This window comes from Typopeltis vanoorti, chromosome 20, assembly GCF_054136105.1.
Source record: "Typopeltis vanoorti isolate ZY-2024b chromosome 20, IOZ_Tvanoo_1.0, whole genome shotgun sequence".
NCBI classification, from domain to species: domain Eukaryota; kingdom Metazoa; phylum Arthropoda; class Arachnida; order Uropygi; family Thelyphonidae; genus Typopeltis; species Typopeltis vanoorti.
The window spans coordinates 87539111-87563152 of record NC_143568.1 but is presented as its reverse complement, the minus strand read 5'-3'; the positions used below and the strand labels follow the sequence as shown (position 1 = coordinate 87563152).

Genomic DNA, 24042 nt, shown 5'->3' with positions numbered 1-24042 from the left:
ACTGTGTCAGGTGTTGTGGTTAAGTTGTTGGAGAAGCTTGTGAGAACTAGGATCCAGAGTTGGGTTGACAACAATGGTGTAATCTTTGATGGACAGCATGGATTTGCTAAAGGGAGGTCATGTTTTAATAATCTACTTACTTATTACAATAAAGTGACTACTTCCTTGAACAGAGGAGAAGGATACACAGCAAGATACTTGTATTTTGCAAACGCTTTTGATAGAGTACCTCATGATAAGTTGGCAGTCAAACTAGAGCAGATGGGGTTGGATATTACATTAGTGAATTGGATTGGAGACTGGCTATCTGATAGGTATCAACAAGTTGTGTATGGGGGGTGCGATATCCAGGAAAAGGAAAGTCACCAGTGGAGTCCCTCAGGGGTCTGTTTTAGGGCCATTACTATTTAACTTGTATATTAATGATATTGGCAAAGATTTGGAAGATATTCAGTTTTTTGCAGATGATGCAAAGTTGGGAAGAACCATAAAGAGCCTTGCATGAAGACTTGAATAAATTGAGTGATTGGGCAAGCAAATGGAGATGTGAGTTCAATGTTGCAAAATGTAAGGTTTTAAAATTTGGAAAACAAAGATGGGATGCAGAATTTATGCTAGGTGAGAATATATTGTTAGAAGTAGAGGAAATAAGAGATCTGGGGTGATAATGGATAAGGATCTAAAATTTAGGGGACACATCACCAAAATTGTGAAGACAACACAAAGGCTTCTGGGAATGATGCGTGGGACTGACTTCTAAAAGTAGGAAGATTCTTGTTCCATTATTTAAGGCTTTGATTAGGCTGCACATGGACTATTGTGCCCAGATTTGGTCACTGGGTTTTCAGAAGGATGAAGAAATGTTGGAAAGGGTCCAAAGGCGACTGACTAAGGTAGTTTCTGACCTCTGGAATGTCGAGTATGAGGAAAGATTGAAAAGATGTAATTTGCAGGGTCTAGTGGAGAGAAGGAAGAGGGGAGATATGATAGAGATCTACAAGTTCTTAAGGGGTTGTTATAGGATCAATAATGGAGAAGTTCTACAGAGAATATTGGGAGATCAGGAGAGAACCAGAGGTCATCCCTGGAAACTGTATAAAGAGGGTGTGAGTAGGGGAGTGAGAGGCAGGTTTTTTCGTGCAGAATTGTGAGTGATTGGAATGCCTTGCCTGAGAGTGTGGTGTCTGCAAGGAGTTTGAATGTGTTTAAGACACGTTATAATGAGATGTGTGGTAGATAAAAGGACCTCCTAGATGAATCTTTGACTCCATGAGTTCTTGTTTAATAATAATAATAATAATAATAAAAATAATAGCTGTAAAAAGCTTACATTTCACAGCAAAACACCATAATATTGAGAGATGTAGCGAGCAACAGAAATTGTAAACTAACAGTCATGGAAACTGCACATCAATTGATTCACAATTCACTTGTTGCTAAAACTGTCATATGGATGAATGCAACATCATATAAAATGGGTACAGTTCTAATTGAAAAGCTTTGTATAAGTGGGCTGTTTTAAAGCAAAGTGTCATGAAAAACAATCCGATATCCACTATATCACAAAACCCCTACCATAAAGGTCAAAACTAGTCTGGGTAGTGGCCCTTCCCTTAATGCATAACATTATACATATCCGCAAGGAGATGTGTTTTGCATTATGGGAGATACTGAGATAGGAGTGATGTTAGCTTGATCCACCTATGCTACGAGTTGCCCGGTGTTGTACTACCTGACCCCAGTCCTGAAGATACTTTCAAGTGCAAACTTTGTTTGCTCACACTTGGATAAAGGATTAAACTAAATTTATTATATTCTAACCAAGTGAAAAATAAACTTTCAACATCTTTCTCTCTAAAACCAGAGTAATTTAATAAAAAGGTGGTACACCTTTTGGCAAATCCTATAGGTAAAGATGACCTCACTATTGCTTCTACCTGGTATCTCCATGTCTGGACCTGGCTCCCGCTGAAGAGATTTCAATAAAGGTCGAAACTAGTCTGGGTAATGGCCCTTCCCTTAATGCATAACATTATACATATCTGCAAGGAGATGTGTTTTGCATTATGGGAGATACTAAGATAGGAGTGATGTTAGCTTGGTTCACCTTTGCTACGAGTTGCCCGGTGTTGTACTACCTGACCCTAGTCCTGAAGATACTTTCAAGCGCAAACTTTGTTTGCTCACACTTGTATAAAGGAATACCTTTGATATTATTGGAATATATGATGGATACAAAGTTTAGACGAATGATGTATTTTATCAATATTGACAGCGGCGTGGTTAAATGCTTCAATCATATTTCCTCTTCTCTGTTTATCAATAAACGTCTGCAATATACAAACTGAATCCATCAACATTAAGAGAATTCCTCAAACCACTCACCAACCTGGTCTTCTCTTCTGAATCTTCTCTACCACTTTCTCGTCTTCAAGGACTCCAGGCAATAAGACCTGAGTACAGTAATCCAGATGTGGATGTATGAACACTTTATAAAGAGTATAAATAACTTGTTTATGTCTGCATGTTAATATGTTCTTCAATAATCAAGTAATCCTATGACATGTTAGCAATATATCAATTCTTTATCTACATCCCAAGTCCCTAGTGTCACCAATTTCCTAGAGGACAGTTTCATCAAGATGGTACACAGCTTGTAATCTTTTAATCCAAAATGCAAAACTTGACACTTTACACTGTTATCCACTATCGTTTGCCCATACAGCCAGCTTATTTTAATCATCTTGGAGGCTCTCTACATAAGTTTGATTAATTATTATGCTCCATCCAACTTTACATCATGAGCAAACAACATTATCTCCCTTCAATCTTCAAACCATATCATATTCATTTATGTACAAATTGAACAATAATGTTCCAAGCACAGAGTCTGGTGACACACCGCTGATCACCTGCTTCATCCTGGGTTATGCTCCTCCATATACTACTTTTGGATATATGACTCTCAACCACTCTTCTATCCACATCACAAGTTTAATATCCATCCCCATTAGTTCCAATTTGTGTAACAGTATACCATGGGATATCCTATCAAATGACTTAGTAAAATCCAGCAGTGTCACTGTGTAGCCATTCCGCTAGTCCAACTCAGTTGTCACTCTATTATAAAAAGTTAATAAATTACTAAGACAAGACTGACCTTTAAGAAAACCATGTTACCCCCATAGAGAATCATATTCTTATCCACCCATTCCTGAATTCTGTCTTTAACAAGTTTTTCCAATATTTTTACCATCACTTCCATGAACGTGATTGGTCTGTAATTTTCTCCTTTATGCAAAGAAACTATTTTACCCCATCCATTTGCAAGGGACCTAACCAGAGCTCAGATATAAATTAAACAGCCCAGTAAGAGGCATTGACAATTCTGTTGTGTTCATGCAATACCCAAGCTGATATCAAATCCAAACTCATAGCAGTATTTGTATATAAATTCTGCAATATCCTAAGTATCTCTGATTCATTAACTTCAATTTTCACATGAGATTTTTCTACATAAGTTACAGAAATATCCTCACTTTGGGTGGTAAAGTTTTGAAAATTGGTCATGCAGTAACTGTGCTATTACATCTGCCTTGGACAGCTTGTACCATAAGCACCCAATAAAGTTATTCCTCTACCCAAGTTTACATCATCAGCAGAAAACTGAATATATCCCTTAAAATTTCTTTGGCCTGCTTGGCTAAAGTAATTTCATAATTTGATTTTGCATGCTTTATTATAAGGATAACCTTTCTGAGCTTTGTACTGCTCATGAGCTTGCTGATAACCTTTCTCCTTATAAATCCTCCTTAACATTTTTTTTTTTTTTATTTTCAGATCACACCTAATACTACTATTACTCATCAGTCTAAAGGCTACCTTATTTATCTTTCTGACCATGTGAATAAATTGCAATATTGCTTCCTTCACATAGCGATTGACTATGTCTCATGCACTGCTGACATACTTCCCTTGCAAATTCTTATGCTATGGAATGGCTGCAAATGGCATCTGAAACTTGTTATAATCATGTGTCCTGTAATTCCACATATATCTCTTCTTAAGAGAAAAATACTCAGATTTTGCAACCTCTCAAGTCAATACTACATGGATCACTCAGATCAACTAGCGGCAATGTGGACACTTTTGAAGAGATTTTCTGAACCTATGACCAGATCCAACACCCTCCCACCGGTGATTCCTTCTGTTACATGCTGTTTCTAGAAATTATTTCTTAGAAGGTGAATAAATTCCATTTCCCTCTTACCACATGATCTTTCCTCTTTCTACTCAATATCTCCATAGTTAGAATCTCCATAATAGTTCTTCGACCTGCACTCATTTGCTGATGCATGTCTTCCACATCACTCCTTGTACCCTCCCCCCCCCAGGCCTAAAGCAGCAGCCAGCTATATATTTTGTTCCGTTGGCTACTATTTCACACCAGATTGCCTCAAATAAACTACAATTAACACATCTCTCTTCTTGGCATCATAACTTTTGTTTTTTTTTTGGCTACAGTTCTTCAGCTATCATCAGCAATTCTGAGATTATTTAGGTGGAAGATGAATGTCATTGCCTGGTGTGAGATTACTGCTCTGTATTATCACATAAAATATTCATATGCATACGACTGCATATTATATTGTCTGTTTAGTACATACAAACAAAAAAAAACAAACAGAGTGCTTACTACTACCAATAGTAATACACTGAGTGGAAAGAAGTCAACAGACACCTCCAAGATCAAGATGCATCTTACCATGTAGCTAGTCACTGTGTTTGTAGTCAGTATAAACTAGAGCAATATGATGCTCCCAAATTGGATCCAATGCATCTGGGTGAAACTAAAGCGAGAAGGGAATTGTCAGAGTTTGAAGACAATGTGATAGGATGCCATGTTGCAGGCCTAGCTGTCCAGTAAATTGTCATCAAACTGAGCAATGTGGCTGGGAAAAAGTTCCATGTTTGATCTCAAGACCAAGATATCCAGACTATGTAAAAAAATAAATGAAAAATTGAAAAAATATAAAAAAAATATTCTTAGCCTGCCCTGGTACAAAATGTACTATAGGTTTACATATAACCTTTGGCAGGAGGAAGCAACAACAACAAAAAAAAAACATCTCCCAGAAAATAGTATACTAATCACATTCAATTTTGGTAACCATATTTTCTGATGTCAGCCAAGTTTTACTAAAGCCTATAACTTTTATCAAGATTGCACTGACTAATGGCAAAAACTCATCCCTAATATTTGTGCAATGGTATACAAAAACTTTAGATTCCCTTTAGTTCTCATACCACCTTTACACCTTATCAACCAGCAGAAGGCCTAAAGTATGTAAGGAGCTGTTTTGTCAGCAGTAGTCTTGGTTAGGAGCTGTGGAACAATAAGTGTATTTTGAGTAATAATAGCCAATATTTCTTGAATTTTAGTGTTATACTATTTATTTTTGAGAATAAAGTGTGTCTGCATGATTTTTGGTGTCATTTATTAAATTTTTAGATTTATTATTTACTAAATACAGTACAATGCCTGTATTCATGAGGGCAACCAGATGGGTGTCAACTGATGCAACTAGGCGAGCAGAAAAATCAAGTGGCATTAATGAAATAGACTTTTCAAAATTGATTGAATGCTGTGAATGTAATATGTAGGCATGGCAGAGTGTAAGAGATGTATTTGTGGAGAGAATGGGTGGGAGACAAGGCAAGGTATGGATTTGAAGGAAGTGCAATATAATATTAGACCGCGAGGCAATGAATGCAAAACAGACTGAAAAGATAAAAATGGCATATATGAAAGAAATGGAAATGAAACAAAAGCTAGTGAAATGAAGGGAGTGAAAAAATGTGAGAATGTAGAGGCAAAAGTTAGCAAAAGTAAGAATCCAAAAGCAAAAGTTAGCGAAAGCAAGAATGTAAAAGCACAAGTTACTGATAAGGGAGCAAAAAAAAGTATGAATGAGGAAAAAGAAACAAAGTGCACAAAAACGAAATGTGTGAGGTTACAGGGGAGACAAGAGATCTGGGGTTGATGATTGATACAAACCTGAAATTTAGGGGACATACTGCAAAGGTGAAGGTAACACAGAGGATTGCTGCAATAATGAGGAGGACACTGACCTGCAGAGATAAAAGGGTTATCATTCCATTGTATAAGACTCTGATCAAACCACACTTAGACTATTGTTCTCAGATTTGGTCCCCAGGATTTGAAGGGGATAAATTAACTGTAGAAAGGGTACAAAGGTCGATAACAAAGATGTTTCAGGACTGTACAATGTTAGTTATAAGGATCGGCTGAGGAAATGTGGACTACAGAGTTCGGTGGATAGAATAAGGAGAGGTGATATGATTGAGACTTTTAAACTATTGAGAGGTGGTTACAGGGTTGACACTGGGGAGTTCTTTTGCTTGGTTGAACAGAGGGAAGGAGTGATGACAAGAGGCCGTAACTTCCAGGGATGGTGGAAACTGTGAACAAGAGAGTGAGGAGTGGTTTTTTTTGCATGGAGGGTGGTTGAACCATGGAATGCATTGCCTGATGGAGTGGTGAGAGTGAGAATGGTCAATGAGTTTAAGGAGTGGTATGATAGACTTTGTGTTTCTTAGGGGGGGATCTCCCCTTGATGAGTCTTGATAGACTTTGTGTTTCTTAGGAAGGACCTCCTGCGATGAGTCTTTTGACTCCATGGAGGCCTGGATAATAATAATAATAATAATAATAATGAGTAGTAACAGAGACAGAAAAAACATTGTTGAAAATGAAATGATGATTATGCAGAGTAATATGAGACGTTTAGTGGAAACTAAAGAAAGTGTGCAAAAGAATAAAATGAAAGAAAAAATGGTAAAAGAGGTGGAAATGACTCCAGGACAGCAATGTATAGAGATTCCATAGTCAGAGAATTAGATAATGAGAGAATCCATAAGGTCTGCTATCCAGGAGGGAGAATGAACAGGATAATTCAGGCACTGGACATGAGAAATGAGTAGGAGACAAACAACAGAACTAGTGGTGGTCGTGGAGACAAATGATTAGAGTGGACATAAAGAGTAATGTTAGGGTGAATATCAGGAGGCTATTGAGAAAAGTGAAAGAAAACAGTGTAGAGGGAATGGTTGTCAGTGTGTTGCTGAGGTATGACAATGATGAGTAGAGATGGAGAGCTGGAATCATGAACAGTATGCTGTCAGAGCTGTGTGAGGAGAAGGGAGTACAGTTTATGAATGTATATAGCATGTGTTTGTGAAAAGAATGAAATTATACAGGTGTTATGGATTTCATTTAAATACCTTTGGAGTAAGGATACCAGAGAAAGTTGCTAAATGGAAGTACAGTGTATGCTGCATGCAAGACATCAAAAGTAAGAGATGAAGTGAAAGAGCAGAAGAGTGGTATAATGAAGAGACAGGAATGCTTGGCATTGTTAACTATGGTAGTGTGAGAGAAGAAGAAAGTACAGGAATGCAAGAGAAACAAGGGAGGGAGGGCCTGAATGAGAAAGGAGACATGGCATGTGAAAGGAGAGTGGATGTTGAAGCAGTGAATGCATGTGTGGATACGAAGAATATTGAGATATAGTAGGGGAAACCGCGACTGAGCAGACATATATGTGGTAAGTGGGATAAAGGTAACTCAGCAAGGGCAGGTGTGGTGGGGAAATCGCAATCAACCAGTGGCATGGTTAGGACTTGTTATAGACTTAAAAATGAACTCAATCAGTGAAACCATTTCGTTCCACTTATTTCTGACACTTCTGGCATTTACAAATAATAAACACAAAGAGGAATGAAATGGTTTCACTGACTGAGTTTATTCACCCCAAAATCATTGGAATAAGTGAAACATGGTTGAATTTAGATGATATTTAGATGATACTAGATGATAATGGGAATAGAAATGGAAAGATACAGTAATTTACATAACAATAGAGTATAAGATACAAGCAAGTTAGTAAAACATGATCTCCTTTTTAAAAAACCCATGGTGATAACCAACAGGATTTTGTGAGGATAGAAAGGGCAAGAAGGGAGGGGCGGGGAGTGCTGCTGATGATGATAGCAGGGGAATTAATTCCACATAAGGCAGACATGAAAGAGGGAAATACTGGCACTGGATATTAGGCAGTGTGGCATAATGTGGAAGTTGACAGGAAGGCATATTTCGTTGGATGTTGCAATAGGCTAGAGAATGTGGAGGGTGGTAATAAAGCAATGTATAAACAACTTGGATTAATGAACAAAGGAAGAATAATTATTATGGGCAATTTTAATTATGGCAGTATAGATTGGAAAGAATAGCATTTGGGAATAAGGAAAATGAATTTATTGAGTTCTTGAGAGATAACTATCTCAGGCAACATGTATAGAAGGGGACACAATGATCAAGAGTTTTAGATTTGATATCATCAGAGAATGTAAGTAGGATTTCACACTTTCTTCTAGTTGGTGAGAGTGATCATGAAGTAACTATTGGGTTATGACTAGCCATATGCGAACTTCTGTGAGGAAAGGATATATGTGAAATTACAAGGCTGGTGATTATGACAAGCCAAGGAGACAGCTTGGAGCTATAGTATGGAATGAGGAGTTGAGTGATAAGGAAATAAATGTTGCTTGGGAACTGCCAAAGAAATACATAACAGCATCTATGTATGAATGTATTCCAAAAGCCAAAAGGCTAAATAAAGTATGTAAAATGGATGAATGAGGGACTTAAGCATGAAATCTGGAAGAAGGAACTTTTGGAGGAAGTACAACATGAATAGTATAAAGAACAAGCCAGGAGAGTGACTCAGTAAGGACAACAAAAGTGCAGTATGAGCAGAAATTGGCAAATCAAGGGAAGAAAAACCCTAGAAAGTTTTTTAGATATGTGGTAGTACAAGGATGATAGAATGGTAACTGCTGCAGAAGACATTGCTGAGATACTCAGTGATCAATTTATAAGAGTGTTTCATCCTGATCACGGTAGAATTATGAGGAACTTAAGTGTAGAGGACATAGGAGAGGATGGTTTAATTATGAGTGAGTTGGAGGTATTTGAGGAAATAAATAACCTTCATGTCCATAAGGCGATAGGATATGATGACATGTCAGCATGTGTCTTAAGGGAATGTTCTGGGGAATTCACAGTACCATTGGCATTTTTATTTAATAAGAGTCTTAAAACAGCACAGGTTCTAAGTCAGTGGAAAGAAGATAAAATTGTTCAATTGCATAAAGGGATGATAAAACTGTGGCTTCAAATTATAGGCCAATCTGTATATCTGGAGTTGTTGAAAGCAGCAATATTCTTTGTGGATATATCAGCATGGGTTTGTTAAGGGAGATCATGTTTTACTAACTTACTCATGTACTATAACAAGGTGACAAATACCTTGAACAGGGGAGATGCATATATACCATTGGATACTTGGATTTTGCAAAAGCTTTTGATATACTGCCACACCACAAACTCTTAAATAAATTGAAACAGGTGGGATTGGATAACAGACTTCAGAGTTACATCAGTGACTGGATGTTGGATAGGTATCACTAAGTTGCATATGGGAGCAAAATATCCCATAAGAGGAGGATCTCTAGTGTGTACCGCATGGATTAGTTTTGGGATCATTGTTGTTCATTTTGTATATTAATAATATTGGGATGGGTTTAACTGGTGATATACAGCTGTTTGTAGATAATGCAAAATTGGGAAGAGCAATGCAGAGTCAAGCAGATGTTATACTCTTGCAGGAGGAATTGAATAGATTGCATGAATGGGCAGGTAGGTGGAACTATCATTTCAATGTTGAAAAGTGTGAGGTTTTGAAATTTGGCAAGCAACAATGGGATGCAAAGTATACACTTGGTGCAGAAACTTTAAACGAGGTAGTGGAAATGAAACATCTGGGAGTAATGGTGGACAAGGACCTGAAATTCAGGGACTGCATTGTACAAGTTGTGAAGACATCACATTGGATAATGGCAATGATGAATATGACCCTGACATGGAGAAATAAAAACATTATGATGCCATTGTATAATGCCTTGATTAGGACTTATATGGGTTATTATGCACAGATTTGCATGAGAATATGTCAGAAAGTTCAAGAAAAGATTCACAAAGATTGTCAATGATGTTTGGAATGTGGGGTACGAAGACAGATTGAAGGAATGTAAATTGAAAAGCCTCATGAATAGGAGAGAGGATATGATTGAGACATATAAGTTAGTCAGGGGGTTGTTTAGGTTGACACAGAAGAAATCTGTCATAGAATTGGTGAGGTGGGGGCAGGTAAAACAAGAGGCCATCCCTGAAAACTGTATAAGGAGGGTGTGTGTGTGCGCAGGGGAATTTGAAGGTTCTCTGAATGGAGAGTGGTTGCTGAGTGGAACGTATGGCCAGAATATATTGTAAATACCAAGATACCAAAGTATCTCCATTCCTCCAGTACAGTAATTCAATGCAATGGCCTATCATGCAGGAAAACTCAAGACTTTCAATGTTTAGCTTCTTGTCATGTCCCAAAGGTGCTAATGAGCAGGACTTCTCCACATTTATGGTAAGACCACTAACATGAAAGAAGTCTATTACCCAGTCGAGGAGTTCCTCCAGGCCAACTATAGTGGAGGCCACAAGAATAAGGTCGTCAGCAAAGGCCATAGCATTAAAAGAAGAAGCATCAAGAGAGTAACCAATATGGTTAGGTAGAGAACGAAGAAACTCATCAATGATGCAGTTGAAGAAAAGAGAGGATAGAGGGTCATCTTGGCAAACACCCCAAACTGCAGGAATAGAAGTCACACAGGCCCCTATATTAATAGTTAGGGCATTATTAGAATACAACTCTAAAACATTTGAAAGAAAAGAACTATACAGCCCTGCAATAGATAGTGCTCTTAAAATAGCAGGAAGAGAAACAGAAACAAAGGCTTCTGAAGGTCCAGGAAATCCATAAACAAAGGCTTAAGATGTCGGCAGGAATCAGAAAGGAGGGCAAAAAGAATATAGATGTTCTCAGCACAGCCAACCGAAGGGAGAAAGACTCTCTGCAAAATGTCATGTTGAATATACTTTTGCAGTCTGTTGACTAACACTAATTTAAATAAATATGGTTGCATAAAACTTCATGGGTGTCCCACCTAGTTAGAAGGGGCGCCTATTTGTTTCAGTTAGTTTTGTGCTGCCTTTGTGTCTGTTACAAGTCTTCTCATTTTGTACTCCCTCACGATGTCTCTGTAAATGAGATATACTGGAAGCATTAAATACTATTTTTAATTGTTGGAAGTTTTTTTCACTTGGTTACACTATAAATTACCATATATGTCAGCATATAAGACTACTCTCAAATACTACAGAAAACCCCTCGAAATCATGGGTTGTCTTATATGGCAAGTATAAAAAAAGGGAAGCTTAATTTCTTGGATGAACATTTAGGTAGTTACAATACATCGTTATATAAGAAAATAGGCAGTGTTTATAAACAAATCAGATTAATTTTTGTTACATACATTTATTTAAAATATTACAATAGATGTAGGTCTTTAAAAAAATAATAATTAGTAACCTCAATTTTCATGTTAATCTTCATTATCTGTTGAAAATAGTTCTTCAGATTCATTGTTTAAATGATCATCATATGGATCCCAGTTCAAATCCGGTGAATTGATTTCGTTTTCGTCATCAGTGTCCTACAACAGATCATCTTCCGTACCATCCATAAGATTAGAGATACCACACTTTTTAAATGATTTTATTACAGTCTCTACTTTTATTTTATTCCACGCTTTGATCACAAAATTGCACAATATATCAAGTGATGAAGAGCACATATATCCACCATTTGTAAATGATTTTTCACCAGTCAACATCCAATTATTCCACTCTTCTCGCATGTGATCTTTAAATGATTTGTTCAAGCAGACATCTAGTGGTTGCAATATAGAAGTTAAACCACCTGGTATAACAGTAATTTTTGTGTTATTTTTTCTAGAAGGCTTTTAGTATTCTCAGTTAAATGACTACGAAACATATCCCATACTAATAAACTGAGTTTCTTCATTATACCACCTGGTTGTATGTTCCACGCGTTATTTATCCATAATTTCACACCATTTTCATCCATCCATCCTTTTTAGTGAAAATGTACAAAAACACCTGAAGGAAATTTAATCTTAGGTTTAGTTTTATGTTTGAAGATGATCATGGGTTTTAACTTGGTTCCATCAGCCAAACATGACAACACAACTATAAACCTTGTTTTTTCATGGCCTGTACTTTGAATTAGCACACCCTTACTACCTTTAGACTCCACTGTTTTATTGCTTATCATAGGTTAATATGATAAGCAATATGGATGAAACTCATAGGAGTTTCAACCATATTTCCAATATTAGACAATAGAAATTTATGTTCTTGTCTCAACTGAATAATATTATGAATAATAATAAATAAGAATAACAATAATATGGAACTGGTAAGTTTGTGGTCAAGATCTGCTGGTAGTTTCTGAGCAATTTTCGTTTTTGTCGTATTACCAGATTTTGTCTGTTCATAAAATGATTACACCATCCTGAAGTAGCTTGAAATTCTATGCTTTCATCCGGATTCAATCTTGACCATTTTAGTATATATGCTCTAATCGTATTTCTTGTAACAAGATAACCATTCTGCCTTTGTTCGAATACCCATTCTACAACATGATTTTCTAGCTGGGAGCCACCAGGTGATCCCAGTTCTCATCGTGCATTTTTTCTTTGGCGATTTCTTTAAAATATCTTCTTCTTTCTCCATTCTCTTACCATCTTCTCGGTATTGTCAAACTTTCTTGAAGCAGCACAGTTATTAGTTTGCTTTATCGTTTCAATCACCCTTATTTTAAATCGAGCTTCATACTTTCTTCATTTTGTTGCTGGTTCCATGATTTTAAATGATAACAATTTTAATAATCCTAAAATTTTAAAAAATGCAAAATTAATAATTAATTAAAATTGCAGCTAATCACTTTTAATTAGGATAATTTGCATAAATACTAAATCTATGCTATGCAAAAAATTAATGGATATGCACAGATATAAAAATAACAGATATAACAAAAATACCTAATGTTGCATTAATACAAGAAAGAAGAAATTGGGGGGGTCGTCTAATACAACTGACATAAGCTTAAAACCTAAAAATAGCCTAAAATTTAGGCCTCGTCTTACCCACTGGTTGTTGCATACGATGACATACACTATTTAGTTTTATCCAAGTGTAAGCAAAGTTTGTGCCTGAAGTATCTTCAGGATTGGGACAACTCATGGCAAAAGGGATAAACTTCAGATCACTTACCTTAGTATCCCATAATGCAAAGCACATCTCCTTGAAGGCATTATAATGCAATGCATTATGGGAAGGATCACTACCCAGACCAGTCTCGACCTTTATTGAGGTCTCTTCGGTGGGAGCCAGACCCAGAGGTGATACCAAGATTGAAGCAATGCAGGCAGAAGTCATATTTACCTATACGAGTTACCAAAAGTGTCACACTTTATTAATAAATTACTCTCGAATAGAGAATGATGTTGGAAGTTTTTTTCACTTGGTTAGATATAAATTATATATTTAGTTTAATCCTTATAAGTGTAAGCAAACAACGTAGTTTGCTTATATAAGTGTATACTTATTATAGTGTATAAGTGTATACTTATACACACTCACACTTATATAACTTACACTTACACACTTACAGTTATTGCTTACACTTATAAGGATTAAACTAAATATATAATTTATAGTCTAACCAAGCGAAAAAAAAAACTTCCAACATCGTTCTCTAATCCAGAGTAATATATTAATAAGGTGTGACCTTTTCACAACTTGCATAGGCAAATATGACTTCTGCATTGCTTCAATCATGGTATCACCTCTATGCTGGCTCCCACTGAAGAGACCTCAATAACGGTCAAAACCGGTCTGGGTAGTGACCCTTCCCATAATGCACTGCATTATACATGTCCACAAGGAGATGTGCTTTGCATTACGGGATACTAAGGCAAGTGATGTGAAGTTTGTCCACCTTTGCCACAAGTTGCCCCAGTTCTGAAGATACTTCAGATGCAAACTTTGCTTATTTACACTTGGATAAAGGATTAAACTAAATATACTATTTTTAATTTTTTCCTAGTGATGTTTCACTCCATCAAACTTTTATCAAGATTGATTAATGTCATCCTTCCATAGACATTCTTCCTCTTACTTGCTACATAATGAAAACACTCTATTGGACTTAATTTGGCCTGCTCAACTTACTATACTAGTCTCCTTTCTTGCTTGCAATTTGTAGAAAGCATTTAGCAAGAGTGTCCCAAAGGTATAGAATGAAGGTAAATTGTTCCACTTTACAAAGGTGGAGATAACTCTGAGATTACAAATCATAGCCTAAAATGTATATCTTGAGTTGTCATTAAGGATACTAGGTGACTAGGATACAGAAATGAGTTGATAAAAGTAGTGTTCTCTGTGATTGTCAAGCATGGATTTATTAACCACGCTACCTGCCATGACGCATATATATGTCCAAGTTACTATGGATGCGAAGTGCATATTAAAATTGTAATACCATTCATATTATATTGAAATATATGATGGATACGAAGCGTATGAGGATGCGTATTTGATCCATAATGGCCGGTAAGGTGCTTAAAGGGAGGTCATGTTTTACTAATTTGCTAATGTATTATAGCAAGGTGATGAATGCACTGGACAAGGGAGATACATATACAGTGGTATATTTAGATTCTGCAAAGACTTTTAATAAAGTGACACACAACTAACTGTTAAGTAAGCTGATTGATGATAATGGATACTGGATTAGTGAGCTGGATAGGGTATTGGCTGTCAGACAGGCATGAGCAAATTATGTATGGGAGTGTAGTGTGCCAAAAGAGGAAAATCACCAGTGGAGTGCTGCAGAGGTCTGTTTTGTTTTGTGGCTGTTATTTAATTTGCACATTAATGATATTAGGATGGGTATAATGAACATATGTACCTCTTTGAAAGTTGATGCGAAATCAGAGAGAATGATGAGGAGTCAAACAGATGTTGTAGGCTTAGAGATGGACTTGAATAGATTGCATGAGTGGGAAAGTGAATCGGTCAATCGGTTTAATGTTACAATGTGTAATGTTCTGAAATCTGTTAGGTAATGACGGGATTCAAAATATACACTTGGCGGGGGAAATTTTGAAAGGGATTGAAGAGAGGTGACAGATCTGGGAGAGTAATGGTAGACAAGGAGCTGAACTTCTTGGGGTCATGGAAGTTTTTTCCCACTTGGTTAGACTATAAATTATATATTTAGTTTAATCCTTTGTCCATGTGTAAACAAACAAAGTTTGTGCCTGAAGTATCTTCAGGACTGGGGCAACTCATGGCAAAGGTGGACTAAGTTCTCATCACTTTCCTTAGTATCCCATAATGCAAAGCACATCTTGCGGACATGTATTGAGCTGGCAAATAAGTTTGTTTGGTTTTTCAGAGTGGAACGAAACAAGTTTTATTTAATATATATAATACATACTAGTCAGTTATATATTGACCCTCTTTATCAATGACCTCTTGCCATCTGTCCACCAACTTCATTATGCCGCCTTCTTAAAATTCCTGACGTTTTCTGGTGAAAAACTGATCCAGGTGTCTTTTGACTGCCTCCTCATTAGCGAAGGTGTTCCCGTTCAGAGAATTCTGCAACGATCGGAATAAGTGGTACTCGGAAGGTGCCAGGTCTGGTGAATATAGAGGATGCGGCAAAACATTCCAGCCAAGACATAACAATTTAGTCCAGATTGTTAACGATGTGTGGGGTCTGGTGTTGTCATGGTGAAAGACAACTTCTTTCCGATTTGCCAATTCAGGACATTTTGTGCTAATTGCACGGGCCAGTCGCGTTAAGTGTGAGCAATAAACAGTTGAATCAATCATTCTGCCTGACAGTAACACCTCGTAGTGGTCAACACCTTTATAATCCCACCACACAGAGAATATGAGCTTCTTTGGGTGCAATCCCGCTTTTGAGGTTGCTCGCAGCGGTTCGCTCTTTTTGCCACCATGATCTTTTACGTGACACATTATAGTACACGACCCATTTTTCATCTCCCGTAATCATCCGCTTCAAAATTGGGTCATTTTCTTGGTGACGTCACAGCGAATCACAGATGGATATGCGAGCAGTCATACTGGTCTCAGTCAATTCATTGAAACATATCCCAGCTTGTTCAAATGGTTTTCAACGCTTGTATGGGATATGTTCATTACTGCAGCAATCTCCCGCACTGTTTGCGATGGATTTTTGTCAACGATATCCTTCACAACACTCGAATCAACTTCGGTCGGGGGACCGGCGCAAGACACATCACTGACGTTGAAATCTCCAGAACGGAATTTGGCAAACCACTTTTGGCATACGAGTCCTGTTAAGGCACCATCTCCATATACGCTGCATATTTTTTTATGGGCCTTCACAGCTCGTTTGCCTTTTTTGAAATAAAAAAGTAAAATATGAAAGTAATGTATGTTATTTCCTTCCATTTCTAAAAATATGTTACACACATGCAACTGAAGTAGGCCAAACGAAAATTCACTGAAAGGTTATGTGAAATGTGGCCTTTCAACTTCACAATAGCGTTGCATGGTAGCGCAACAATAGCGACAGACGAAGCGGCGTAAACTTGTACTAATGCATAAACCGAATGAACTTATTTGCCAACCCAATATAATGCTATGCATTGTGGAAAGGATCACTACCCAGACCGGTTTCCCTGTTTAAGTGTGGGTTACCTCTCCAAAAACTTGTGAGATCCCCAGGATCACCCAACAATGAGCGACTTGCATTATCAAAAACCCAATGTTGTTCTCCTCAATAACAGGCTCACCCTGCCACTGAGAAGAACTCTCAGTTTTGGCTCTACCCTACCACCGAGTAGAGCCACTCATATTTCATCTGGAGGTAACCAGTAACAGCCATGCCTCAGTTGACTTCATGGGCTACAGCATTGCCATTCATCACCCAAGCTTCTAACTGGTTTCGACCTTTATTGAGGTCTCTTCAGTGGGAGCCAGACCCAGAGGTGATACCAAGGTTGAAGCAATCCAGAAGTCATATTTCCATATGCCAGTTGCCAAAAGGTGTCACACCTTATTATTAAATTACTCTGGATTAGAGAAAGATGTTGGAAGTTTTTTCCACTTGGTTAGACTATAAATAATATATTTAATTTAATCCTTTATCCAAGTGTAAGCAAACAAAGTTTGCGCTTGAAGTATCTTCAGAACTGGGGCAACTCGTGGCAAAGGTGAACTAAGTTCTCATCACTTTCCTTAGTATCCCCTAATGCAAAGCATTATTTAGACCTGTTTCTTGGTAGTGACCCTTCCCATAATGCATAGCATTATACATTTCTGCAAGGAGATGTGCTTTGCATTATGGGATACTAAGGAAAGTGATCAGAACTTAGTTCACCTTTGCCACGAGTTGCCCCTGTCCTGAAGATACTTCAGGCGCAAACTTTGTTTGCTTACACTTGGATAAAGGATTAAAAAACTAAATATATAATTTCTTGGGGTCATATTAGACAATTTGTGAAGTCACATCATATTATTGACAAGGGTGCAGAAGACCCATGTAGAAATAAAGAGGTTATGGTTCAATTGTATATGGCCATTATCAGACCTCCTCTGGATTACTGTGCAAGATATGGTCACCTGGTTTTTATGATGATGAGGATATAGGAGAAAGGGTCAAGAGAAGATTGACTAACATTGTAATTAGTTTTTTGAATATGGGGTATGAAAATAGATTGAGGGAATACAATTTGCAAAGTGGCCTTGTGAATAGGAGAAGAGATATGATTAAGACACATAAGTTGGTAAGGGGTTGATAATGGTTAATATGAAAGACATTTTTCATGGAATGGGAGACAAGGTAGAATAAAGAAGTCATCCTTGGAAACTGTATGAAAAAGGTGTGACCAAGGGCATAAGGAGTAGGTTCTTTGCAAGAAGTATGGTTGGTGAGTTGACTACATTATTATGTCTGAGCTTGGAGAACAGAATAAGTTTAAAGCTCAGTTTGATAAGTTTTGTGTGAAAATATGTACCTGTAGTGTCTCATGAGTCTTTGACTCCATGGATATCTCATGTTAATAATAGTAATAATAATCTTCTTAAACAGTTTATCATGTCTGAATGAAAATTCACAGTTATAAGCTTTAATGATACAATATTATTGTAAAATTATATTTATATAAAACATTATGATGAATGGATGAATGAATTCAGATAAAGTAATTGTGAACAGTCAATGTTTAAAAACTAAAATCTAAAATAATACTATAGAAATACTGTTTTACCTTGCTAAAAAGTGAGGTCATATGTTCTGAAGAATGATAAAATCTTGAAACAGCATGAATTGATTCTATACCAATCATCAAATTTGGAAGTGCTTGTCGAACACTTTCCTAACATAAAATTAAAAGAATGATCAGAACATATTATTATTATTATTATTATTATTATTATTGTTGTTGTTGTTGTTGTTGTTAAGAGACCTCCAGGGAATCAGGAACTCATCAAAGGACATACTATTCGCACCAGCCGTCATACCTGTTTGTGAATTCATTCATGCTACTTGCACACACACAACATCCAATGGCAATCTATTCTAATCAAGCAGCATTCTATGAGAGAAAAATCTAGCCCTAACTCCCTTCTTGACAGCATTCATTCTCAATTTCCATGGATGCCCTCATATCCTCCTCATAGAATGAAAAATTTCATCTACTAAAATGCTGTATGTATATATATATATAAAACCTTTTCAGAAGTTTGCAGATATCAATCATTTCATCCCTCTTTCTCCTGTTTGCCAGTGTCCACAGCCTACAAATATTTTCAATCTTTCTTTATAATCAGTATTCCATAATCCTGATATCATTTTTGACACTCTCTCCTAAAGTTTTGCCTTTATTCTCTGAATTGTATTTACAATTTCTCCTATATGACCCTTGAAAGTCAACTTCCCCTGTCTACTAAAACTCCAAAGATCCCTATCCCCATCAATTTCTTCAAGCATAATCCCACCAATATAATATGACATCATTGGATATCTAACCACACCAAAGTTCATGACTTTACATTTATTAACATTGAAATGACAGCCATTTTGGTGCAGAAGACAGAGTGAAGTTGATTCGAAATTTTATTCATACAACAGAATTGGGTAGGATTTTTCCAGGTATTTTAAGAAAATGTATTAAGTTCACTTACTTCAGTGTTCAATAAGAGTCTGTCAATGTGAAAGGAGCCTAAAGAGAGAGAGAAAGGAGAGTAAGATAGTGAATTCATAAGGATGGTGGTAGAATGAAGGTTTCAAATTACAGACCATTGTTTATATCTCTGTTGGAAATATTTTGGAGAAACTGATAACAGCTTGCATGTAAAACTGGATAGATCAGGGTAACGTTATCTGTGAGGGTCAGCATGTTAAGGGTTAGTCTTGTTTCACTAATCTGATTGCCTTTTATAATCAAGTAACAAGAGTGGTTGATGAGGGAAAGGCATATACTGACATTTTTCAAGATTTTACTAAAACATCTGAAAGGGTGCCTCCTGATAAGCTGATATTATGTTAGAGCATGTGGGTTTAGATATCAGATTAATGAATTGGTTTGCAGATTGGCTGTAAAAAAGATATCAGAGAGTTGTGTATGGGGGAGTGGTATCGTGAAAGCAGAAAGTAACAAGTGGGGCTTTACCACAGGGCTGAATACATGGATCTGTATTGATTAACCTTTATATCAATGGCGATGTCAAAAGATTATAAAAGATTATATGAGATATTCAGTTGTTTTCAGATAAGTGAATTTAGAAAGTGTTATTAGTAACAGTAACACAGTAACAAGCTAGTTGTGCCCTTGAGTAGCTAGTAGCCCTTGCAGAAGAACTTCAAGAAATGATCACTGAATTGAATGTGGAAAGTAAAAAAGAAAGGGTTAAATATAAATAAAGACAAAACAAAAATAATGTATAATAAATACATTATCAAAAAAGCGAGTACAAATGGGACACCAGGAAATTGATATAGTAACGGCCTATGTTTACCTAGGATGAAAGATCACAGTAGAGGGTGACTGGAAAGAAGAAATTATATTTGAATTCAAGCTGGTTGGACGCCTTAAGAGAACACTGTGAAACACTCAGCCAATCTGCCTTAAAAAGAAATATTCAACAGTTGTATACTTTCAGTCATAACATATGGAAGTGAAACATGAACTTTGTTTAAAAAAATTAAGCAGCAAGTTGAGGATTATCCAAAGGAAAATGGAAAGATAATTACTCGGTATTACCATTCTAGATAGAAAGTGTAATAATACTTGGGTAAGACCTCAGACTCGGGTGAGAGATATCATAACAGCCATTATAAGTTCCAAACAGCAATGGGTAGGTCATATTGAAAGAAGTAACACTCAAAAATCGACAAAGTTGATATCAGAATGGTATCCTAGAGAGGGAAAGAGCTACAGGAAGACCAAAGAGACAGTGGGAGGATGAGATTAAACAGATGGCTGAAACTCAGTTGCATACAAAGGCTCAACACAGGAATGAATGGAGGACTTTGGGGGAGGCTTTCATCCAGCAGTGGACAGAAAATGGCTGCTGCTGCTGCTGCTGATGATGATGAAATGTATAGTGTTAAAGTTTGGGATCCATTGATGGGATGCTCCATACTCTATAAATTAAAGATGTCAAAAATTTATATTCTTGGTTTCATCCTTTATCCAAGTGTAAGCACACAGTCACTTCATAACTGGGCTACTTGTATATACTAAAGAAATTGATGTGACATCAATTTCTTTAGTATCCCATAATGCAATGCACTTATCCTTATTCCCCCAACACTCTTGATCTCTTCTTAACCAGTTCTCCTGATAAATACACTGTAGACATCAGCTCTCCTCTTTTACTGGAATGCCCTTGAAAACAGCCAATCTAAGCCTTATGTTCTTTGAAATTACAATAGTGCCAAATGGGATGGACTAACAACTGTTTTTGCAATTCTGTCCAAATCCTAGTTCTCCATGAAGTGTGCCAAACCATTCATAAAAACAATTCTGCCCACTGCAAATGGATGAAAAAAATCTCCAACATCTCATTCAACCTACACACTTGAATGCAGCTGCTGTTAACAGAACTTCAATCAGTACAAATCTGATAAATTTAGTTTAATCCTTTATCCAAGTGTGTGCAAACAAAGTTTGCGCCTGAAAGTATCTTCAGGACTGGGGTAAGGTGGTACAACACCAAGGCGACTCCTTGCAAAGGTGGAACAAGCTACCAACACTCCTATCTCAGTATCTCCCAGTACAAATCAGTACAGTTTTCATCAGTACAAATCTGAATCTGAAGGTGCAAACAAAAAAAAAATTGCCAACTACTCAAATAGTAGTTGAGCCTTCTGGTCAATTGCCAAGTTCAGGGACAGTTTCTGCTGATCTATACCTCTTTCACAACTATGTGTTAAGATTGCAACATCATCCAAAGAAAAACTGACCTCCTGGCATCATTTTTCTCCTCCAACTTCTGCACTGATGGTCAAGGTAATGTACCTTTCATATTACTTAGAACAGTTCACTGTATGTCGACTGTGCTTAAACCTTGTATTCCTAAATGGATATCTATCCTGTATCACCTTCAAAATCTCTAATATTCACTTAGCATCTACCCTTCAACATGGAAACTAGCCTATATGAATGTAGAGTATGAGGACAGATTGTGAGAATGTAAATTGCAAAGCCTCGTGAATAGGAGAAAGAGGATGTGATTGAGACATATAAGCTAGTCTGCTTTGTTATATGGTTGATACTGAAGATATATTTTTATAAAATGGAACAGGGGAAGGTAGAATAAGAAGCCTTTGCTGTAAACTGTACAAGGAGGGTATGAGCAGAGGAGTGAGGAGAGGATTCTTTGCATGGAGAGTGGTTGGTGTGTGTGTGGAATGCATTGCTGTGTGGTGTGGATGTAGACACATTGAGTCGATTTAAGGCATGGTTAGATGAGCATTGTGTGCAATAATTTGTACCTCCTATGATGAGTCTTTGACTCCATGGAGGTCAGATGATAATAATAATAATAAAAAGAAGCAACAATCAAGCATCTTTCAGAACTGAATACATTCCAATAAACAAATATTTTTCAAGAAAAAATGAAAGAGTTTGAAAATAAAAATGAAGTGGCAATATCTAAAACTGTGAGGGCATGTGGTGAAATTATCTGAAAGTGTTAAAAAAAAAAAAACTCTTCATACTGGACTCAAGAATTTAAAGAGGCAGTTCAGAAAAAAGAAAAAATCATATATACGCTTCTCGTAAATAATCAGCAAGTGTCCTGAGAGAATATAGAGAAAAAAATTAAAGAAAACCAAGCAATGCGTAAAAGCAATAAAATGCAAATCATGGGAAGAGGTTGGTAATAAATTCAGTATAAGTTTTCAGGATTCTTGTATTAAACTGCATAATTATGGTAACAAATCTAGCATAAAAATCATTAAAAAAAACCATATAAATAGACAATAATGTGAAAAATCAAGTTCTGATTAGAGAACCTGGTTGGTCAAGTGGTTAGCTTATCTGCTCTCCAGCCAAAAGACTGCAGGTTTGAATCCAGATCTATGTGCAGTAGTCTAGATGTGGCCTTATTAAAATCTTATACAGGGGAACAATAACCTCTTTATCCCTGCTTGTTAGTGTGTTCTTAGTGTGTTAGAGTAGCTTTTAAACCTTCAAAGGCCATCCGCCAACTCTTAAGATCTCCAAAGGACAGTTATCCTTTTTACAAATATGCTGGAGTCTACAATACCCCCGCTCATGCGGTTTGAACTACATTGGCCTGACTTCTAGAAGTTTTGAAATCAGGAAAAAGGAACACATAGGAGATGTAAACAATAACAGAGAAAACAAATCGGGGTAGCTTTTCATTTCTCTAGGACAAACCATACCATAGAATGGGACAAAAGCTCCATGCCCTACTTAGAGGAGGATTTCCGCTCCCGAATGATAAAAGAAGCCCCAACAGTTATTCGTTCAAAACAAAACCTAAATAGAAACTAAGGATTAATTCTGCCTGAGATCTGGAAGACCCTCATTAGATCTTTGAACTTGACAGAATTGAATTTTGCTATAAATTATAGAACGTTCCTACATAACAACAAGTAAAATCATACATGCTCTATGCGTGTGATGTAAGTGTTCTTCTGTTTTTTGTAAAAATGCAATTATATTTTGTTCTTTTATAGTTTTAGTGTAATAGTTTTAGCATTTAAGTGGTTTTACATCTATATACCTTTACCCTGACGAAGCCAACAGCTATAGTTGGCGAAACTAGTTGGTATAACTTAGTTGTAATAAATCGGACCTACACAGGCCAATATGCCATCTAATCTCATGGCTGTGTTCATATTGAGGTTCTGTGATATTTTAAGCACACCCATTTCTTCAACCTCTATTCTCCTATCAGTCAATGTCAAATCTAGCATTGTAATTACCACCCAAAATCACATCCCTGCAAAATGTTCACTCAGTAATTCAACTATTTTATTTGGATCTATTACTTCCCCACCAACAGCACATTTTAAAGTCATCCTTCCAATCATTTCATCCCTCCTTTTACTTACCACATAGCAAAATAACTCTTTAGGATTTCTTTTGGCCTCATCAACTAGCTTTCTCTCATAATTGTCTTTGACTCTCTTTGCCATATCATCCCCCCATTTTGCCAGTGCCTTATACTGCTCATGTTCATGCTGATCATCTTTGTCTTTATATTCCCTCTACAACTTTTCTTTGTGTGCAACTCCTGCTTAATGAAACTATTCATCTAATTCTTACTCAATTTACCCTTCTGACTCCAGCTATACATTCTAGCTATATATAAATGCCCCTTAACTACCTTGCATACACCAAAAACATCTCTCCTGCTCCAAATTCTTATGCCATTGCTCTGCTGAA

General features: G+C 36.7%; 1 protein-coding gene across 1 annotated transcript in view; it reads right to left on the bottom strand.

The window, feature by feature from the left end:
* Positions 1 to 24042, bottom strand: part of LOC150095635 (dynein axonemal heavy chain 8-like) — a 2108518-nt gene that overhangs the window by 2025198 nt on the left and 59278 nt on the right. The window contains exon 5 of the mRNA XM_090409931.1: positions 18388 to 18495. Within this exon, the coding sequence (XP_090266057.1) occupies positions 18388 to 18495 (108 nt within the window). The remainder of the gene's footprint in view (positions 1 to 18387; positions 18496 to 24042) is intronic.